This window comes from Leptosomus discolor, chromosome 27 (assembly GCF_034619465.1).
Source record: "Leptosomus discolor isolate bLepDis1 chromosome 27, bLepDis1.hap2, whole genome shotgun sequence".
Taxonomy (NCBI): Eukaryota; Metazoa; Chordata; class Aves; order Leptosomiformes; family Leptosomidae; genus Leptosomus; species Leptosomus discolor.
The window spans coordinates 744,974-764,399 of NC_141417.1; the positions used below are offsets into that span (position 1 = coordinate 744,974).

Consider the following 19,426-nt stretch of genomic DNA (forward strand, 5'->3'; position numbering starts at 1 on the left):
GTGCCCTGCCCAGGGGCTGCAGGGGGGGGGGTGTGTGTCCCTCCCACCCAGGACCCCCTCCCCCCCAGCTCTGCAGAGCACCACGCAGAGCCCAGCACCGTGCCAGGAGCAGCACGACGCCACGTACAGACTGTCTGTGCCCAGGGCCAGATCCTGCCCACGCACCCGGGGCTGGGGCAGGCAAGGACAGGGGCAGGGTGCTGGGGACTCCCTGGGGGGATGTTCCCAGGGGTCCTCACCCCACCTATGTGACAGGGAGCCCTGGGGACAATGCAGGGGGGACATGAACACCCCACCTCCCCGCAGGTGGCCCAGCAGGGCAGGGCCAGCTCACAGCACAGGATCCAGCAAAGGGACCCCGGGTGCCACACAGCCCCCCCCAGGTCAGCCCCGGTGCCAGCTGGCAGCAGGGCCTGGCAGCCAGCACAGCCAGGACATTCCCCCCAACTTGGGATGTCCCCCCAGGTCACCGCAAGGCAGAGCACGTTGGGACAACAAACGAGGCAGAACTGGAAAAATCAATTTTAATGAGCACCCCCACAGTGTCATGGAGCAGACAAGGCACTAGTATCCCTCCGCCTCCTCTTCACTCTCCACGCTGTCGGCCCCCACCTCCTCGTAATCCTTCTCCAGGGCAGCCATGTCCTCCCGGGCCTCCGAGAACTCCCCCTCCTCCATGCCCTCCCCCACGTACCAGTGCACGAACGCCCGCTTGGCGTACATCAGGTCAAACTTGTGGTCCAGGCGGGCCCAGGCCTCGGCGATGGCCGTGGTGTTGCTCAGCATGCACACCGCGCGCTGCACCTTGGCCAGGTCCCCCCCGGGCACCACCGTGGGCGGCTGGTAGTTGATGCCCACCTTGAAACCCGTGGGGCACCAGTCCACGAACTGGATGGTGCGCTTGGTCTTGATGGTGGCGATGGCGGCGTTGACATCCTTGGGCACCACGTCCCCGCGGTACAGCAGGCAGCACGCCATGTACTTGCCGTGCCGCGGGTCGCATTTCACCATCTGGTTGGCCGGCTCGAAGCAGGCGTTGGTGATCTCCGCCACCGAGAGCTGCTCGTGGTAAGCCTTCTCGGCCGAGATGACGGGGGCGTAGGTGGCCAGCGGGAAGTGGATGCGCGGGTACGGCACCAGGTTGGTCTGGAACTCCGTCAGGTCGACATTCAGGGCCCCATCGAAGCGCAGCGAGGCCGTGATGGAGGACACGATCTGCCCGATCAGCCTGTTGAGGTTGGTGTAGGTGGGCCTCTCGATGTCCAGGTTGCGGCGGCAGATGTCATAGATGGCCTCGTTGTCCACCATGAAGGCACAGTCAGAGTGCTCCAGGGTGGTGTGGGTGGTGAGGACGGAGTTGTAGGGCTCCACCACGGCCGTGGAGACCTGTGGGGCCGGGTAGATGGAGAACTCCAGCTTGGACTTCTTGCCATAGTCGACGGAGAGGCGTTCCATGAGCAGAGAGGTGAAGCCAGAGCCAGTGCCCCCTCCAAAGCTGTGGAACACCAGGAAGCCCTGCAGCCCCGTGCACTGGTCAGCCTGTTGGGAGAGACCCCAGCGGGGTCCGGAGCAGGTCAGCCATGGCTTTGCCCCCTCGTCCTCCCCAGGATGGGTGCAGCAGGAGCCACCCATCCCACGCAAGCCCGTGGGCAGACAGCTCAGCCTTTGATGTGCCAGGAGCTCCCCGAGCAGAGCCGGCGGCACAGCAGGTCCGGCCAGCCCCTGTGCCAGCCCCAGCGTGGGAACCAGAGGTTCAAAGAGCTTGGGCAGCCACACCAGTCAAACCAGTGCTGCACCAGCACCCAAACTAGGGCTTCGCGGCCCCCCTGCCACAGGCATGGGGCTTCCTGTCCTCCCCATGGCCCCGCTTGGCACCTGGCTGGGAGGGGGCTGTAGGTGTGTCCCGTGTTGGCCCTGGGGACAGCCCAGACCTGTCACCCACACTCTGCGGCCGCAGGTTGGTCCCTCCTGGGGCAGCCCCACCTTCTGCCCCAAAGTGCTGACCCAGCGAGAAGGACCTGCTGATCCTCTCCCCAGGGACGTGGCCTTCCCTGTGTCCCCAGTCGCCCCCCGCGGATGGGTCCGCCAGCCCACGGGGCGCTCACCAGCTTGCGGGTGCGGTCGAGGACCAGGTCGATGATCTCCTTCCCGATGGTGTAGTGCCCGCGGGCGTAGTTGTTGGCCGCATCCTCCTTGCCCGTGATCAGCTGCTCGGGGTGGAAGAGCTGCCGGTACGTCCCCGTGCGCACCTCGTCTGCGGGGAGAGCCCACCCGCACCGTCAGCGCCCCGGCCACGCCGGCCGCCCCCCGCCAGCGCCCGCCCGCTGGCCGGCCGCCCCCCGCCCGCTCACCGATCACCGTGGGCTCCAGGTCCACGAAGACGGCCCGCGGCACGTGCTTGCCGGCCCCGGTCTCGCTGAAGAAGGTGTTGAAGGAGTCGTCCCCCCCGCCGATGGTCTTGTCGCTGGGCATCTGCCCATCGGGCTGGATGCCGTGCTCCAGGCAGTACAGCTCCCAGCAGGCGTTGCCAATCTGCACGCCCGCTTGGCCCACGTGGATGGAGATGCACTCGCGCTGCGGGGGCACAAGGGGGGCTCAGGCTCGCCTGGGGGCAGCCCCCACCCTAACACCAGTCAGGTTCACCCCTCCTCACTGCCCAGAGCCAGGAACTGGGGTTCCCCAAGGTTATTCCCGTCCACACCATTCCCAGTCCGCACCATTCCCAGTCCCACGCAAGGCTCTTGCACAACCCCGGGCTGTCCCGGCCCCGCCGCCAGCACCAGCCCCGACGCACGGGGATGGGCGCTCCGCCGGCCGCAGCTCCGCTTTGGGCAGGAGCAAACTCCGGAGACCGGGAAGAGCCTCCCCCGCTGGTGGCCATGACCGGACCAGGCGGAGGGTGGGGGCTGCCCCCGCCACCGTGACTCCCTTCCTTGCGTGCTCCCGGTGAGGGGCACCCCGTAGGGTGCAGTAGGGTCCCCCCAGCACCCCCGAGGCAGGTACCCCTCCCGGTTTGGGGACTGCCAGCCGCGGGGGGGGGGGGTTGGCTGTGGGGATGTGTCCAGGACCTGCCTGTCCCCACACCAGGGGCACACGGGTCGTCGCGTCCCCCCCACCCCAGGGCCTGCCCGGGGGCGCGCAAGTGCTCAGCAGCCCCACGGGGGTCCTGGACACGGGAGCACACGGCACAGCCCCCTCCCCTCCACCCCACACCCGCCCCGGGGGGGTCCCACGCCCCCCGGCCCGCCCCTCACCATGGCCGCTCACTGCCCGAACCGTTACGGAGCCGCCGAGGAGCGAAGCGAGGGGCGCCCGGCGGAGCCCCCCGGGATATACACCGGGGGGCGGGGCCTCCGTGAGGGGGCGGGGCGTGGGGGGGCAGAGTCCCGCCTTTTCCTCCGCCCCTCCGCGACTGCCCCGCCCCGCCAGCCACGCCCTCTCGTCCGGCCACGCCCTCGCCGCCCCGCCTCGATTCCGATTGGCCGGTTCGAAAGTCGGCGAGGTGGCGCAGGCGGTGACGTGGGCAGAGTGGAACGTGGAGGGCGGGAGGAGGGGCGAGGGGCGGGGCGCTGGGGCAGGAGGGGCCGGCGGGGGGGGCAAAAGGGGTCGCAAAAGGGGTCGCAGGGCGTTAGGGGCAGCGGGGCTGGGGGGGCATCTAGGGCTGGGGGGCATTAGGGGGCTTGGGGGGGGGTAGGGGGGTTTAGGCAGCGGTGAGGGTGGGGCGGCGGCGGGCAGCACAGCGGCAGCTGGGGGGAGTATTGGGGCCAGGGGGGTTCAGCCGGGGGCAGGAGGGGTTGGAGGGCATTAGGGGCAGTGGGGCTGGGGCGGGAATCTAGGGGTGAGGGGCCATTAGGCGGCTTTATGGGGCGTTAGGGGTGGGGGGTATTAGGGCCGGGGGTGTATTGGGTCTGGGGGGTTCAGCTGGGGGCAGGAGGGGTCAGAGGGCATTAGGGGCAGCAGAGCTGGGGGGGATCTAGGGCTGGGGGACATTGGGGGCTTGGAGGGGGTTAGGGGGGCTTAGGTGTGAGGGGGGGGCTGTGGGGGTATTAGGGCCAGGGGATTTCAGCCGGGGGCAGGAGGGGTCGGAGGGCACTAGGGGCAGTGGAGCTGGGGGTGATCTAGGGGGCTTTAGGGGGGTTTAGGCGTGGGGGGACTGTGGGGGTGTTAGGGCCGAGGGGTTCAGCCGGGGCAGGGGGAAGCCGGTGCAGGAACAACCCCACGGACAAAAGGCAAAGGGGGAATTTCTCCCCGTCCCCCTCACGGGCCGGGGGTCCCGGCAGCGGCGCCCGGGGGGAGGCGGGGCCACAGGCGCCACCACGCTCGGGCCTTGCTGGCGAGCAGAAAGCCGCCGCTTTTGGCTGCTTTACCGGGGATTTTTGCGGGGGGGGGGAGGTTCCCGCGGCGCTTTGCTCTCTCCCACAGCAGGGCAGGAATCTCGAGCACGTCCGATAAGGTGCCCCCAAGCCCCCCGCACCCCCCTGGTACACACACACGGATGTTCTGCTCACCAAATCCGGGTGACAGACCCGGTTTTTGACACCCCACCTGCAAGTCACTTGAAGGTGTTTATGATCCTCCTCCCCAGTCTTCTGGTGTTTTCCCATGGGGTCCCTGTGCCCCCCACCCACAGCACCACGGCCCAGCCTGGGCTGGGGGCCACGGGGGTCCAGAGTCCTTATCCCATCCCATTCCCGTCCCCATCCCATTCCCGTGGGAAGCCCTGCGGGCACCCGCCGCGACGGCTCCTTGCACCCGGCCACCGCCCGTGTTCCCCTGCCAGCCCCCGGGGCGGCTCCTCGGGGGAACCCACGGAGGGGCGATTCCTGTGGGGCAGGATGGATGGGGACGGGGAGGGGGGTGTGTGTGGGTCGGGGTCACATTCCCAGGGCCAGAGGTGGGTTTGGGGACAGCGTGGGGACATGCATAGTCCCAGAGACACCCACACTGAGCTTCGAACCCCACCCCTGCACTGGGGTCACTCCCTTCGTGTTCCCCCCCCCCCCCGACAAAGGGACCCTGTGCCCATGCAGGGCTGCACTGCAGAGAGCTGAGGGGGGGGACACACCAGGACGTCCCCGGGGGACCAGCCACGGTGACACCCCCCCTCTCGTGGGGAGTCTCGTCGCACGGCTGGAGAGCAGCGCATCCCTGTGGGACCACGGTGTCCCCCCCCATGCACCCCTGGGGTGCCTGTCCCCCCGCCCCAAGGCTGCACCCAGCCCCCCACTGCACAGCACCGCGCACAACTGCTGAGCTGGAGCCCCCTGGGCTCCCCTGGGCACCCCCAGTGTTCCCCCCCCCCCCCGCCTCCCTGAGCACCCGCAGTGTCCCCCCGCCCCCTGGGCACGCCCTCGGTGCTGGCACCCACTCCTTGAGCCACTGGAGCCCCCCGAACCCCCCCGCCCCGTCTCTGGGACCCTGCTGGGGGTCAGGGGGTTGCTTTGGGGGGGGGGGTGTCCCCGGGCGGAGCGGGGGCTCCCCGGCAGCGGGGTCTCTCCCACCTCGCCCCCCCCTCCCGCCGCCGCCACCGCCCCGCTCCTTTATCGCCGGCTCTGCCGCAATGCGGAGCTGCCCTGCGAGCGCCGAGCGAGGCTGCAGCCCCCTCCCCACGGCCAGCACGGCCGCAGCCCCCTGCGCCCCCGCGGCTGCCTCCCCTCCACCCTGTCCTACCTCCCCGTGTCCCCCCCTGTGTCCCCCCTCCCCGGGGCTGAGCCTCCCTTTTGTTTGCCGGGAGGAACCGGGGGCTGCAAGGGGGTGGGCGGGGGGAGGGGGGCTGTGCGGGGCACCCAGGCTGCGGGGACATACAGGGACACCCCCCTGCTCCGTGGGGGTGGGGTCACCTGCTGACCCCAGCACCGGGAGGTCGGGGGGTCCCTCACCCTGCCCTTCGGAGGGGGGCTGGGGGGTCGGCCACGGGCAGGGATGGGTGGTGCCCCCCCCCGCCCCACCTCGAGCAAACTGCGGGGGGACCACGGGGCCCGTCCGGTGCCCCCCACCGCACCGGGGCCTCATCCTGCACCCCGGCGAGGAGCAGCCCCCCCCTGCCCCCCCGAGCTGCCCCGTCTCTCCGTCCCGATGAACCCGTCACATCGATGGCGGCGGAGGGGGGACGGACGGACGGAGGGACGGAGCGGGCGCTCGCACGCCGCGTTCTGCGGGAAAACAGGTTAAAAATAGCAGCAGCCGGTTCCCCGGGGCCTCACCCCCTCCCTGGGAGCCGCAGCAGCACCCGACAGGGCCAGGATCCCCCCCCCCCCGATCCCCGGGGACAAATGTGTCCTGGCTGTGGGGTGCGAGGTCACCTGTGAGGGACCCCCAGTTTAGGCCCAAACTGGGAGGGAGCTGGGAGCCTCAGCCGGGAATTCACCCCATGCCGGGGCTGCGCTGAGGGAGGGGAGCAGGACCCCGGCTCCAAGGAGGAGACCCCTCCCCAAGATGCCCAGCGCGGGGAGGGGGGGGCAGCCATGGGCAGCGGTCGGGGGGGGACCCCAGTGGGGCCGATGTCCCGCTCGGGCGGCCGACAGGGCGGGGGGGGGGGGGGCAGCAACCGTCACCAGGAGCCGCCGCGTTGCTACCAACAGTCAACACAGCAGAAGCTGCGGGGGGGGGGGGGGGGGCCTGGGAGCTACGCCAGACCCCCCCCAGCCAGCAACACACTGGGGCTGGACATCGGGGGGACCCCCCGGGGGTGGTGACACCCCCCTTCCCCCCAAGCACAGCAGGGCTGGGCAGCGGGGGGGGGGGGAACCCCAGCTCTGTGTCCCCGCACACACCCCACCCCCCCGCAGCGGATGGATGTTGGGGAAGGGGGATGCGGGGAAGGGGGATGCGGAGGAGGGGGTCCCCTAGCTTGTCTCCTAGCAACCGGTCTCCTAGCAACCCCGCCACGACGGTGGCAAGGGGACGAGTGGCCTTCCATACCAAGCGAGATGGGAGGGGGCTGCGGGGGGGGGACACTCGACACCCCCCTGGCACCCTGAGCCCCTGCACCCTGCATCGCCCGAGGGGGGGCTGAGCCCCCCCGCCGCCCCACCGGGCACCCCGTGCCCACGGCTCAGGATGGGCAGGGACACCTCCCCCCCAGCCTGGAGAGGGGGTCCCCGACTGCTGTGAGCCCCTTAAACCCCAGGGACACCCTGGGGACACCCTGGGGACACCCTGCCAGGCCCCACAGTGGTGCTGAGTGCTGGGCGCTGGGGGTAGACAAAGGCAGGAGGCGTTTCCCATGCAGGGACAGACCCGCCATGGGGTCAGGGTTGGAGGCTGAGGTGCTTTGGGGCCAGGGTCCCCCCCAAACACCCGTTTGCAACTGGGACCAGCCCGGTGGGAGCCGAAAGCTCCCGGTTTTCCTCTGCTCGGTGCAGCCAGGACCACCCGGTCCTTTGTTCTGGTGGGCGATGCCCAAATCCCGGCCCCTCTTTGTCTGCAGCCCCAGGGAAGCTGAGCCCCAGCCCCCCTCCCTGCTCCCACCCCCCTTCAGCAGCACCCCAAAACCACTGGGATGGCAGAGTGCGGGACCAGCGGTGGGGATGTGGGGCTGGCTGTGGGGACCTGGGGCTGGCCGTGGGAACCTGGAGCTGCCCAAAAATCTGCATAATGTGGGAAATGCAGAGAAAAATGTGATTTCTCAGCAGGGTGTCTGGAGGGGGGGGGCATCCTGGCAGCTCCACCTGCGGCAGCTGGGGCCAGCCGTGCCCACGCGTGCAGCGTGGGGTCACCCCTCCGCAGGGACCCGTCCCCCTTAGAGCCCACCGCCTCGGAGAGGATGGCCCCCGGCCCCCACCCCCAGCCACTGTGGGGTTTGCAGGGGACAAACGGGAGGGGGAAACCCCCCAAGGAGGGGACACCCCCCCCCCAGGGCCATGGGTCCTGTGGCTCGGGGGGGCCACGCAGGGGCTGCAGCAGACGGAGGGGTGACCGAGGGACATGTGCCCCCGTGTCCCAGCTGTGTCCCAACCACCAGCTGCCGCAGAGCAGCTGCTGCTCGGTCCTGCCCCCCCCCCCCAAAAAAAAAACTGCACTGGGAGCCACCTCGGGGCTTTGTCCCCCATGTCCCCCTGCTGTCCCCAGCCCCCCCAGCCCTGCTCGTCCCCAGCTGCCCTGTGGGAAGACACTTTCTCCCCCCGGTTGGGCCCCGCGGGGCTGGTTTCTGCAGACAAAGAGGCGCTGGAAGGGACGGGGCACGGCCGGGAAAGGGCCAGGACAGGCACTGGGCCACGCTGGGGACGGGGGCCAAGACGTGGCTGGGAACCAGGGCACTGGGGCATGGCCAGGGATGGGGACAGTGCCCCTGGGGATGGGGACAAGGATGTGGCTGGGGTGAGGCACACGGATAGAGATGGGGACCAGAGTGTCCCTGGGGATGGGGACCACAGCACGGACGGGGACAGGGACCAGGGCGTGGCCGAGGACGGGGACAGGGCCATAACTGGGAAGCAGGGCCGGACAGGGGGGTGGTGGCGCAGCTGGGGATGGGGACAGGGACACGGCTGGGCTTGGGGACCAGGGCGTGGCCGAGGATGGGGACAAGGCCGTAACTGGGAGCCAGACCAGCGGCGCCAACGTCCAGACTGGGGACGGCGGCACAACCGGGGATGAGGGGACGGGGGGACGGACACCAGGGCGGGGCCGGGGCCGAGAACGGCCACCAGGCTACGGCACCGACAAGGCGACAAGGACACGGCCGAGGCCCAGACGGCGGCGGGGCAGGAACCGGCGGCGGGGCCGGGCCGTGGCCGCCGCAGCCCCCGGCTCCCCCGCCCCCCTTCCCCCCCCCCCCCCCCCCGCCCCGCCCGGCCTTTGTCTGCGGCTCCGGGGGGGCATTACCTCATCCCCGCCCCGCGCCAATGGCCGCCGCCGCCGCCGCCCCCGGCCCCGCCGCCCGCCCCGCCCCGCCGGCCCTATAAAGCCCCGCGCCGAGCCCCGCGCTCCGCCGCGCCTCTTACATCGACCGCCTTTAGCGTCGGGCTGTGAGACCACCCCGGAGCCGACCGCCGCCATGGTGAGGGGGGGGAGGACGACACGACGACGTGGAGGGGGGGGGTGGGGTCCCCGGTCCCGCCGTTGTCCCCGGTCCCGCCGTTGTCCCCGGTCCCGCCGTTGTCCCCGGTCCCCATCCCCCCGGTCCCGCCATTGTCTCCGGTCCTCGCCCCCCTCCCCCGCCGTCCCCGGATCAGCGGGATGGGGCCCTCGATCGTGGGGCTGAGCCCGCACCGGGTGTGGCTCCCGTTACAGCGGGGAGCAGGGATCTCCCGGGAGCCAGCCCCGAGTGTGGCTCCCGTTAAACAGGGCTGGGTGGCGGCCCCTTGCCTTCCCCGGGGCCGAGCCCCGAGCTCCCACCGGGCGTGGCTCCCGTTAAACCGGGCAGGATGGGTCCCTGGTGCTGAGCCCCGAGCTCCCACCGGGCGTGGCTCCCGTTAAACTGAGCAGGATGGGTCCCTGGTGCTGAGCCCCGAGCTCCCACCGGGCGTGGCTCCCGTTAAACCGGGCAGGATGGGTCCCTGGTGCTGAGCACGAGCTTCCACCGGGCGTGGCTCCCGTTAAACCGGGCAGGATGGGTCCCTGGTGCTGAGCACGAGCTTCCACCGGGCGTGGCTCCCGTTAAACCGGGCAGGATGGGTCCCTGGTGCTGAGCCCCGAGCTCCCACCGGGCGTGGCTCCCGTTAAACCGGGCAGGATGGGTCCCCGGTGCTGAGCCCTGGGCCCGTACTGGACGTGGCCCCGGTTCGACGACGAAGGATCAGGCCCCCCCTTACCGGTGCTGAGTCACCGTCCCGTACTGGGCGTGGCTCCCGTTAGACCGGGCAGGACAGACCCCACTCCCCCCCGGTGCTGCACTGGGCGTGGCCCCAGTTTAACGGGGCAGAATGAGCCCCTGGTGTGGGGTGGGGCAGACAGGCCCCCCCCGCGGTGCTGAGCACCCCATCCTGTGCTGGAGGACAAGGCAGAGCAGGATGAGGCCCCCTCCCCAGTCCCGCATGGGCGTGGCCCTGGGTGAATGGGGACCAGAGTGGCCAGGATGAGCCCCTGGTGCTGAGCCCCCACCCCAACCCCCCCCCCGGGGTCTCAGCGGGACGGGTAGGGCAGGATGGGACCCTCGGGGCAGCCTGGCTTGCTCTGGGTGTGGTCCCAGTCCCTTGGGGCAGGATGAGGCCCCAGTGCTGACCTCCCCATCCCACAATGGGCAGGATCCCAGCTCCCTCGGGGGTGTGTGCAGGATGGGACCCCCAGAGCTGAGCACCCCCTTCTGCAGCCCTCAGTGTCTGCCAGGACCCAGAACAATAGGCTGCGCCTGGGCAGGATCTGGCCTCTGGGATGAGCCGGCCCCATCCAGCTCATCCCCGGGGCGGTATCCTGGCGGGGTCCTGGGTGGCTGCTGCAGCTGAGGGGGATGGGGGACAAAGGGGGGAGCCCGGGGGGTGACACGGCGCCATGTCCTGCCCCCGCAGCGCGAGTGCATCTCCATCCACGTGGGCCAAGCGGGCGTGCAGATCGGCAACGCCTGCTGGGAGCTGTACTGCCTGGAGCACGGCATCCAGCCCGACGGGCAGATGCCCAGCGACAAGACCATCGGCGGGGGGGACGACTCCTTCAACACCTTCTTCAGCGAGACCGGGGCCGGCAAGCACGTGCCGCGGGCCGTCTTCGTGGACCTGGAGCCCACGGTGATCGGTGAGCGGGCGGGGGGCGGCCGGCGGGGGGCGGCCGGCGGGCGGGCGCTGGCGGGGGGGCGGCCGGCGTGGCCGGGGCGCTGACGGTGCGGGTGGGCTCTCCCCGCAGACGAGGTGCGCACGGGGACGTACCGGCAGCTCTTCCACCCCGAGCAGCTGATCACGGGCAAGGAGGATGCGGCCAACAACTACGCCCGCGGGCACTACACCATCGGGAAGGAGATCATCGACCTGGTCCTCGACCGCATCCGCAAGCTGGTAGGGGCTGGGGTGGGGCTTGGGGGTGGTGAGCTGAGGACAAAGACTCGGTTCTCCGTCTCGCCCTCCCCTCCAGACTAGCCGGGCTGGGTCTAGATTTAATATATTAATTAATGTTAATCCTGTTCTGCAGCGGCTGCCATTGGCCGGCCGTGGGCCGCGGCGCAGCTGGGGTGTTGGAGCTGCTCCACAGCGCCGCAGCCCCCCGGGCGCCGGCGGTGCTGAGCTGTGCAATTCCCTCTTTGTTCCCGCTTGGCTCTCGCCACGGCCCAGTCCAGCTGCGTGCGGCTGGGAACGGGCGTCCTGGGGACTGGGCAGGCCGTGGCAGCCCCAACCGGCCCCTCCCAGAGCCATGTGGCCGTGCCGAGGCCGGTGCTTTGTCCTGCTTCCCGATGCCCAAACCTGTCCCCATTGCTGAGGCGGTGGCACCCAGCCCCTGCCGAGGGGCTTCTGGCCGCTCTCCCAGGCCAAGGGGCTTCCCTGGGGATTCAACACCCCCATGAGTCAGCGTCCAACAGATGGGTCCGTGCCACCCTGTCACCAATCCTGGTGGCTCCTGCTCTGCTGGAAATCCCCCAAATGTCCTCGGGAGGCTACAGACAGGAAGGAGCAACTTCTGCTGCTGCCCGGTCTGATCATGCCCCCCCTTTGTCTCTCCTCCCAGGCTGACCAGTGCACGGGGCTGCAGGGCTTCCTGGTGTTCCACAGCTTTGGAGGGGGCACTGGCTCTGGCTTCACCTCCCTGCTCATGGAGCGCCTCTCTGTCGACTATGGCAAGAAGTCCAAGCTGGAGTTCTCCATCTACCCGGCCCCACAGGTCTCCACGGCCGTGGTGGAGCCCTACAACTCCATCCTCACCACCCACACCACCCTGGAGCACTCTGACTGTGCCTTCATGGTGGACAACGAGGCCATCTATGACATCTGCCGCCGCAACCTGGACATCGAGAGGCCCACCTACACCAACCTCAACAGGCTGATCGGGCAGATCGTGTCCTCCATCACGGCCTCGCTGCGCTTCGATGGGGCCCTGAACGTCGACCTGACGGAGTTCCAGACCAACCTGGTGCCGTACCCGCGCATCCACTTCCCGCTGGCCACCTACGCGCCCGTCATCTCGGCCGAGAAGGCTTACCACGAGCAGCTCTCGGTGGCGGAGATCACCAACGCCTGCTTCGAGCCGGCCAACCAGATGGTGAAATGCGACCCGCGGCACGGCAAGTACATGGCGTGCTGCCTGCTGTACCGCGGGGACGTGGTGCCCAAGGATGTCAACGCCGCCATCGCCACCATCAAGACCAAGCGCACCATCCAGTTCGTGGACTGGTGCCCCACGGGTTTCAAGGTGGGCATCAACTACCAGCCGCCCACGGTGGTGCCCGGGGGGGACCTGGCCAAGGTGCAGCGCGCGGTGTGCATGCTGAGCAACACCACGGCCATCGCCGAGGCCTGGGCCCGCCTGGACCACAAGTTTGACCTGATGTACGCCAAGCGGGCGTTCGTGCACTGGTACGTGGGGGAGGGCATGGAGGAGGGGGAGTTCTCGGAGGCCCGGGAGGACATGGCTGCCCTGGAGAAGGATTACGAGGAGGTGGGGGTTGATTCAGTGGAAGGGGAAGGAGAGGAGGAAGGGGAGGAATACTAAACTCACAAGGGTGCTGCTCTTACAGGGAACATAACCTAGTTGAAGACCCCCCGTGGGTCTGTAGCAGTGTGTGCGCCGCGGTCTGTCCTGTTCAATGGTCTGTGCTTCAATGGAAAAGTCTGTCACGGGCCCACCCGTCCTCTCCCGTGGGTCTGAATAAAAAGCATTCCCTGTCTTACCACCCGGCTCTGGCGTCGTTACTCTGTGCTGCAACGTCCCTCCCTGCGTTTGGACACTGTCCCCAACAGCCCAGGGCATGGCCCTGGGGTCCCTGCTTGCACCCACAGTCTCCAGCCTGGTCCCTGGGGCATGAGCCCAGCACCCTGCTGCCCCCCCCCCCCCCCCCCATCCAGCCCTGTGGTCCCCAAACTGGTCCTCCCTCCCCATCCTGGAGCTGGGCTGGGCATTGTGCCCCCCAGATGTGCCCCCTGTGCTGTGCCCTTGCCCTGCAGTGGGGGCTGGTGGGATGTTTGGGTTTTCTTAGGACCAGGAGCCATGTGAGTGTGGGGTGACTTCACCCGTCCTGGGGGGCTGGGGATCTCTGGACACACCCCCCCCAAGTTTGGCAGAAGCCTGGGGGGGGGTCTCTCCTGCCTGACATGCCTTGGGGGGGCTGCATTGTCTCAGAGGGCCCTGTTTGGCTGTGGGGGTGTATCCTGCTGCCCCCCATGAGTGGGAGCACTGAGGCTGCAGAGCCTCAACCCCCGAGGGGGGAGTTGAGAGTGGCCCCTTCATCCTGCTGGGTGGCCAAGGATGGGGGGGGGGGGGGGTGTGTGTGTGTGTCCCCTCCATGGTGTGTCTTGAAGTCCCTGTATTCCCTCCTGCGGGGAGGAGTGGTCCTGGCAGCCCCAGTCACTGGGAGGGGGGAAATGGGGCAGCAGGCCCCCCAGTTCTGCCTGGGTATGGGGGAGCCAGGCTCTGCTGCTGTGTGTTGTGTCATCCTGTGTCCCCCCCACCCACCCCCCCTGCTGCTGGCTCCGGTCAGGGATAAATAATGAAAGGGAAGTTGAACACTGAGTGAAACGTGAGCGGGTGCTGCAGTGAGGGGGTGTGGGGTACCCGGGGACCCCCCCAGGCCCTAGGGCTGCTGTGCCAGAACCGCCAGCTCCCATCAGGGCGGTGATGAGCGGGGCTGGGAGCGGCTGTTCTCCAGCCGGGGCCACGTTGGTGTCGCTCGGAGCCAAACCAGCCCCAAACACCACCCGGGACCCCCGCACCGAGGGTGCCCGTGGGAGCCCGGTGTGGCCAGGCAGAGCCGTGGGGGGAGAACCCCCCCTTCCCGGTGGGAGCGGAGGTGCCGGGGCGGCCATGCGGCAGCCGGGCGAGGGAAATGGCGGGGAGCCACGTCACCCGCTGCAGTGCCGCCGCGGCGGGTGCTGCCGCCCCAGCCCCAGCCCTGCGCACCCCGGGGTGGCCTCGGCTGTGGGGTGGCCTCGCTATGGAGTGGCCCGGGTGGGACAAAGGGGGGACGATGGCGTTGGGGGGCACACCCCGGCAGCGCATGGCGGCGTGCGGTGCCGAAGGGGCCGCTGGGTTGTCCGCAAAGCTCTGGGCAAAACAGGAAGGCGGATTATTGGGAGCAAATAGCTCCGGGGATTAGATGGGGGCTGGGGCCGGGTCGTGTCCCCCCCGGCTCCCCCCCCCCAGCACCGGGCACCCCATGGCCTCGCTGCCGGGCAGGGAGCTGCGCTGAGCAAAGGGGGGAGCCCAGCATGGCCCCCAGTTTACGGGCATCGTGGTGGTCCCCAGGGCAGGCGAGGGGGAAGTGGGGTGGGGGGGTCACGCAGGGAGGTGGGGGCCCGGTGCTGCGGGCACGGCTGAGACAAAGCCCACCGCAGTGAGCGGGGGTCTGCGGCCCCCCGGGGCCGATCCAGCGGGGTTTGCCCCCCCTCCCCGTGTAGATCGGGGGCGGGGGGGGGGGGCGAGGGCACGGTGCCCCCCCCATCGCGGCAGGGTTCAGGGCTGTGGGGGCCGGGGGGTGCAGATGGCCCGAGGGGGGAGCTGGGGGGGGGGGGCTCCCCAGGCTGCAGATGGGCCGGGAGGGGCCCCCTGGGGTGCAGATGGGCCGGTGCGGGGGGTGGGGGGTCCGGGCGGTGCAGATGGGCCGGGGGCGCGGCGGGGGGGTCCGGCTGGAGAAGCCGATTAACGACCTCAGGACGCGGCGGGGGGGGGGTGGGGGTGGGCGCGGCAGCACGTGCCGCCGCCGCCCCCCCCCCGAAATGTCGCAGTTTTCCTCTGCAGCGGAGCCGCACCGGGCGGGGGGGGAGGCGGGGGGGGGGGCGGGAGCGGCCGTGGCCCCCCCCTCCGCAGCAAACGCAACGAGGGGGGGGGGGGCTGAGGACCGCGAGGGGGGGGGTCAGGGGTCCCCAGTCGATCCCCCCCCAACCTTGCCGTGCAGCGGGGGCCCTTCGCAAGGCCCGGGTGGGCGCTGCACCCCGCGTCGGGGGGGCCCCCCCAAACCCCGCAGCGCCCGCCCGGCAGCGGGGGGGGGGGGGGGGAAGGGGGGGGAGCGCCTCCGCTGAGTCAATCCGCGGTGGCGAGTGCACGGATGGGCGGGTGCGGCAGCCAATAGGAGAGCGGGGCGGGGGCGCACGGCCCGCCCCCCGGGCCGGTATATAGGGGGGCGCCCGGGGGCGGCTGCAGCCTGGTACTTGCGTCGATTCCTTGCTTGTCGGGACGAGTAACCGCGCCACAACCATGGTAAGGGGGGGGGGGGGGGGTCAGAGCTGCGGGGGTAATGGGTGGGAGGAGGAGAGGCTGGGGGGAGCAGAGACATGGGGGGGGGGGGGGGGAACAGGGATGGGGGGGACATACGGCAGAGCGGGGACTGGGGGGGGGGTAAGGGGGAGGGACAGACCAGGGACTGGGGGGTGGGAGCAGACAGGGAGCTGGGGGGGGGGCACAGCGGTGGGGGTAGAACAGCGGCTGGGAGGGTAAAGAATGGGCTGGGGGTACCGCCCTTGGCGAGGGGAGCCCCCTAGGAGGGGGCTCAGCCCCCTATGGGGGGCAGCACGTGGTCCCTGCTAGCGCCCCCCACCCCACCCCCCCCCCCGACAGGGGCGGGGCTCTGTCCCGCGTTTGGCGCCCAGTGCCGACCGTTACCGTTCCCGCGCGCGGGAAGCCGCGGGGCGGGGGCTCAGCCCCACCCCCCGCCAGGGCCACAACCCCGCCCCTACGTCACCATCTCCCCCTATATCCAGCCCTGAACCCCCAATACACCCGCGCCCCCCCCCCCCCCCCCCCCGGGCGGGAGGAATGTGCGGGAGCAGGTGGTGCGGGGCGGGGTGCGGCCGGGAATGCGCTGCACCCGCGGGGGGGGGGGGGGGGGAAGAGGGTCCCCCCCCCGGGGCGGGGAGGGTGACGCCATCGGGTGGTTTTGGGTCGGCTGGTGCAGTCACGTCCCCGCTGCTGCGCTGCTTCCTCCTCCTCCTCCTCCTGCAGCGCAGCCTCGCCCTGCGGGGCTGCAAAATGTCCTCCCTGGGCGCCATTTGGGAGCAGATGGAGGGATGATGCGGGGGGGGACGTTACCCCCAGCGCTGCGCCAACTGGTGGCTCCAGCCTGTCCCCAAATAGGCGTGGGGTCGCCCCCACACCTCCCCCCGGGGGCGAGCTCGCCTCTTGGGCTGCCCCCGCGCTGCTCCACCTGGGGGGTTGGGATGGCACCCAGTCGGGTCTGGCTGGGGGAGCCGGGGCGCAACTGGTGTTGGGGTGGGGGCTGCCCCCAGGCGAGCCTGAGCCCGAGACCCCCCTTGTGCCCCCGCAGCGCGAGTGCATCTCCATCCACGTGGGCCAAGCGGGCGTGCAGATCGGCAACGCCTGCTGGGAGCTGTACTGCCTGGAGCACGGCATCCAGCCCGACGGGCAGATGCCCAGCGACAAGACCATCGGCGGGGGGGACGACTCCTTCAACACCTTCTTCAGCGAGACCGGGGCCGGCAAGCACGTGCCGCGGGCCGTCTTCGTGGACCTGGAGCCCACGGTGATCGGTGAGCGGGCAGGGGGCAGCCGGCGGGCGGGCGCTGGCAGGGGGCAGCCGGCGGGCGGGCGCTGGCAGGGGGCAGCCGGCGGGCGGGCGCTGGCAGGGGGCAGCCGGCGGGCGGGCGCTGGCGGGGGGCGGCCGGCGTGGCCGGGGCGCTGACGGTGCGGGTGGGCTCTCCCCGCAGACGAGGTGCGCACGGGGACGTACCGGCAGCTCTTCCACCCCGAGCAGCTGATCACGGGCAAGGAGGATGCGGCCAACAACTACGCCCGCGGGCACTACACCATCGGGAAGGAGATCATCGACCTGGTCCTCGACCGCATCCGCAAGCTGGTGGGTACAAACCCCGAGTGGTGCCAGCGCGACTGGAGCCAGTGGGGTCAGGGGAGCCCTCCGGTGGGACCTGGGTGGCAATGAGGAGCTGGGCTGTGCCTCCAGGGCCCGGGTGCATTTTATGATTCCTGGCACCCTGCACCAGTTTGGGACTCCCTGTGGGGTCTGGATTCCATGAGTGGAGATCAGGATCAGCCCCTTCCCCTCCCCATGCATTGAATCCCCTTCCTCAGGACCCTGCAAACCCACTACAGCTGCAAGCCCAAGACATGCACCCCAAGGGTAGCGTGTGCCTGGGGGTGAGGCGGGGCTTGGGGGAGGCTGGCTTGTTTCTGCCCTTGGGGGGAAAAAAAAACCCTTTTCATCCTTTTTTTTAGGGTCATGTGAGGTTTTCTCCTTGATCTGGACTCTGACCCTTCTTGACCAACTGCTTATGAGCAGCTGTGCCGAGTGTTTAACTCGTGCTGGGCAGCTCATGCCCTGGGAGGGGGGTGCGGGTGCCTGGCGGACCTCGATGAGTGCCAGCCTCTTGCCCAGACAGTGCCCCAGGACGGCAGCTCTGGGTGCCCTGAGACTCCCATGAAGCACCGTGGGTCGTGCTGGGCGCAGGGGCTTCCAGGGCCGGCTCCTGTAGCAGGAAGGGGCCGAGTGTCCCCCAGTCCCTGCGGGAAGGGGCCCCTTTCCCAAGGGCCGGTGGTGCTGATGCACGGGGTGCTGGGGCTGGAAGCGGAGCTGGGGCACTTGGCTGGTGCCTGCCCCTGCCTGTGTCCCTGAGATGGGTCCCCAAAGGCCTCAGGTCCTGGGGTGAATATTTGCCTTCCTGGTCAACTTGGTACCATCTTAAACTTCAGAATCACTGACAGATGGGTCTTGTTTTCTCTTACTTCTTCCAGGCTGACCAGTGCACGGGGCTGCAGGGCTTCCTGGTGTTCCACAGCTTTGGAGGGGGCACCGGCTCTGGCTTCACCTCCCTGCTCATGGAGCGCCTCTCTGTCGACTATGGCAAGAAGTCCAAGCTGGAGTTCTCCATCTACCCAGCCCCACAGGTCTCCACGGCCGTGGTGGAGCCCTACAACTCCATCCTCACCACCCACACCACCCTGGAGCACTCTGACTGTGCCTTCATGGTGGACAACGAGGCCATCTATGACATCTGCCGCCGCAACCTGGACATCGAGAGGCCCACTTACACCAACCTCAACCGCCTCATCAGCCAGATTGTGTCCTCCATCACGGCCTCGCTGCGCTTCGATGGGGCCCTGAATGTCGACCTGACGGAGTTCCAGACCAACTTGGTGCCGTACCCGCGCATCCACTTCCCGCTGGCCACCTACGCCCCCGTCATCTCGGCCGAGAAGGCTTACCACGAGCAGCTCTCGGTGGCGGAGATCACCAACGCCTGCTTCGAGCCGGCCAACCAGATGGTGAAATGCGACCCGCGGCACGGCAAGTACATGGCGTGCTGCCTGCTGTACCGCGGGGACGTGGTACCCAAGGATGTCAACGCCGCCATCGCCACCATCAAGACCAAACGCAGCATCCAGTTTGTGGACTGGTGCCCCACAGGTTTCAAGGTGGGCATCAACTACCAGCCGCCCACGGTGGTGCCTGGGGGGGACCTGGCCAAGGTGCAGCGCGCGGTGTGCATGCTGAGCAACACCACGGCCATCGCCGAGGCCTGGGCCCGCCTGGACCACAAGTTTGACCTGATGTACGCCAAGCGGGCGTTCGTGCACTGGTACGTGGGGGAGGGCATGGAGGAGGGGGAGTTCTCGGAGGCCCGGGAGGACATGGCTGCCCTGGAGAAGGATTACGAGGAGGTGGGGGTGGATTCAGTGGAAGGGGAAGGAGAGGAGGAAGGGGAGGAATACTAAAAGCTGGGTTCCTTCTGTCGCTGTAGCATGTCCACAAAATGTCCGCTTCAAACACTTCAGCTTTCTTGTGCACTGGGTGGGGTCCAGCCCCGTGGGCCCGGCTGGAGGGACGCGCTGCTCTGGCCGGGCTCGTGCTCTCTCCAATGTGATAATGTCGGTTTTCCATGTGTCTGTACCATGTCTGTGAATAAAAGGCTTTAAGAGAAGCTGCCACTGTGTCGGATACAAACCCTCTGTGTCAGCGGCCGCGGCCGCCTGGCCCGGTCCCACGGGAACAGACTGTCCCCATTGTCTGTGCCCAGCGAGATGGCGGGGGATGGCAGCGCTCCGGCGAGACCTGCCTCTGCCCGGCCCTTCCCCTGCTCCTCTCTGCTGGGTGCTACAGGGTGGGGGGACGCTGCCAGGGCCCCCCGGGTGCTGCCGTTCTGCTGGGTGCCTCCATGGGCTGCCTGGGGTCGTCCCGGGGGAAGCTCTGCCTGCTGCCACCAGCGCTGGAGCAGCCTGGCCCTGCCCCCCTCGGCCCAGCGGGGGATTTAGCCGCCCGGGGGATTAGCCCTGGCCCCGGGATTAGTCCGATCCCTGCGCCTAATCCCCGCTCTGCCCGCCCGGGGGGCTGCCCTGGGGCCGCCGCCCCCGCCGTGGGAGCCACGGGCGGGAGCTGAGCGGC

At 69.6% G+C, this 19,426-nt stretch overlaps 3 protein-coding genes across 3 annotated transcripts; 2 read left to right on the top strand and 1 right to left on the bottom strand.

Annotated features, from left to right (window-relative positions):
- Positions 1-564: 564 nt before the first annotated feature.
- Positions 565-2,472, bottom strand: LOC147413465 (tubulin alpha-1A chain-like). Its single transcript, XM_086478633.1, has 3 exons — positions 2,352-2,472; positions 2,106-2,254; positions 565-1,539 (listed from the first exon to the last, which is right to left on the bottom strand). Exons 1-3 carry the CDS (start codon positions 2,470-2,472, stop codon positions 565-567), a joined length of 1,245 nt encoding a protein of 414 aa, XP_086334759.1.
- A 6,503-nt stretch (positions 2,473-8,975) lies between these two features.
- On the top strand, positions 8,976-12,754 carry TUBA1A (tubulin alpha 1a). Its single transcript, XM_086478629.1, has 4 exons — positions 8,976-9,001; positions 10,449-10,671; positions 10,780-10,928; positions 11,593-12,754. Exons 1-4 carry the CDS (start codon positions 8,999-9,001, stop codon positions 12,571-12,573), a joined length of 1,356 nt encoding a protein of 451 aa, XP_086334755.1. The 5' UTR covers positions 8,976-8,998; the 3' UTR covers positions 12,574-12,754.
- Positions 12,755-15,249: 2,495 nt separating this feature from the next.
- Positions 15,250-18,759, top strand: LOC104341862 (tubulin alpha-1B chain). Its single transcript, XM_086478623.1, has 4 exons — positions 15,250-15,273; positions 16,337-16,559; positions 16,737-16,885; positions 17,779-18,759. Exons 1-4 carry the CDS (start codon positions 15,271-15,273, stop codon positions 18,757-18,759), a joined length of 1,356 nt encoding a protein of 451 aa, XP_086334749.1. The 5' UTR covers positions 15,250-15,270.
- The last annotated feature ends 667 nt before the right edge of the window (positions 18,760-19,426 follow it).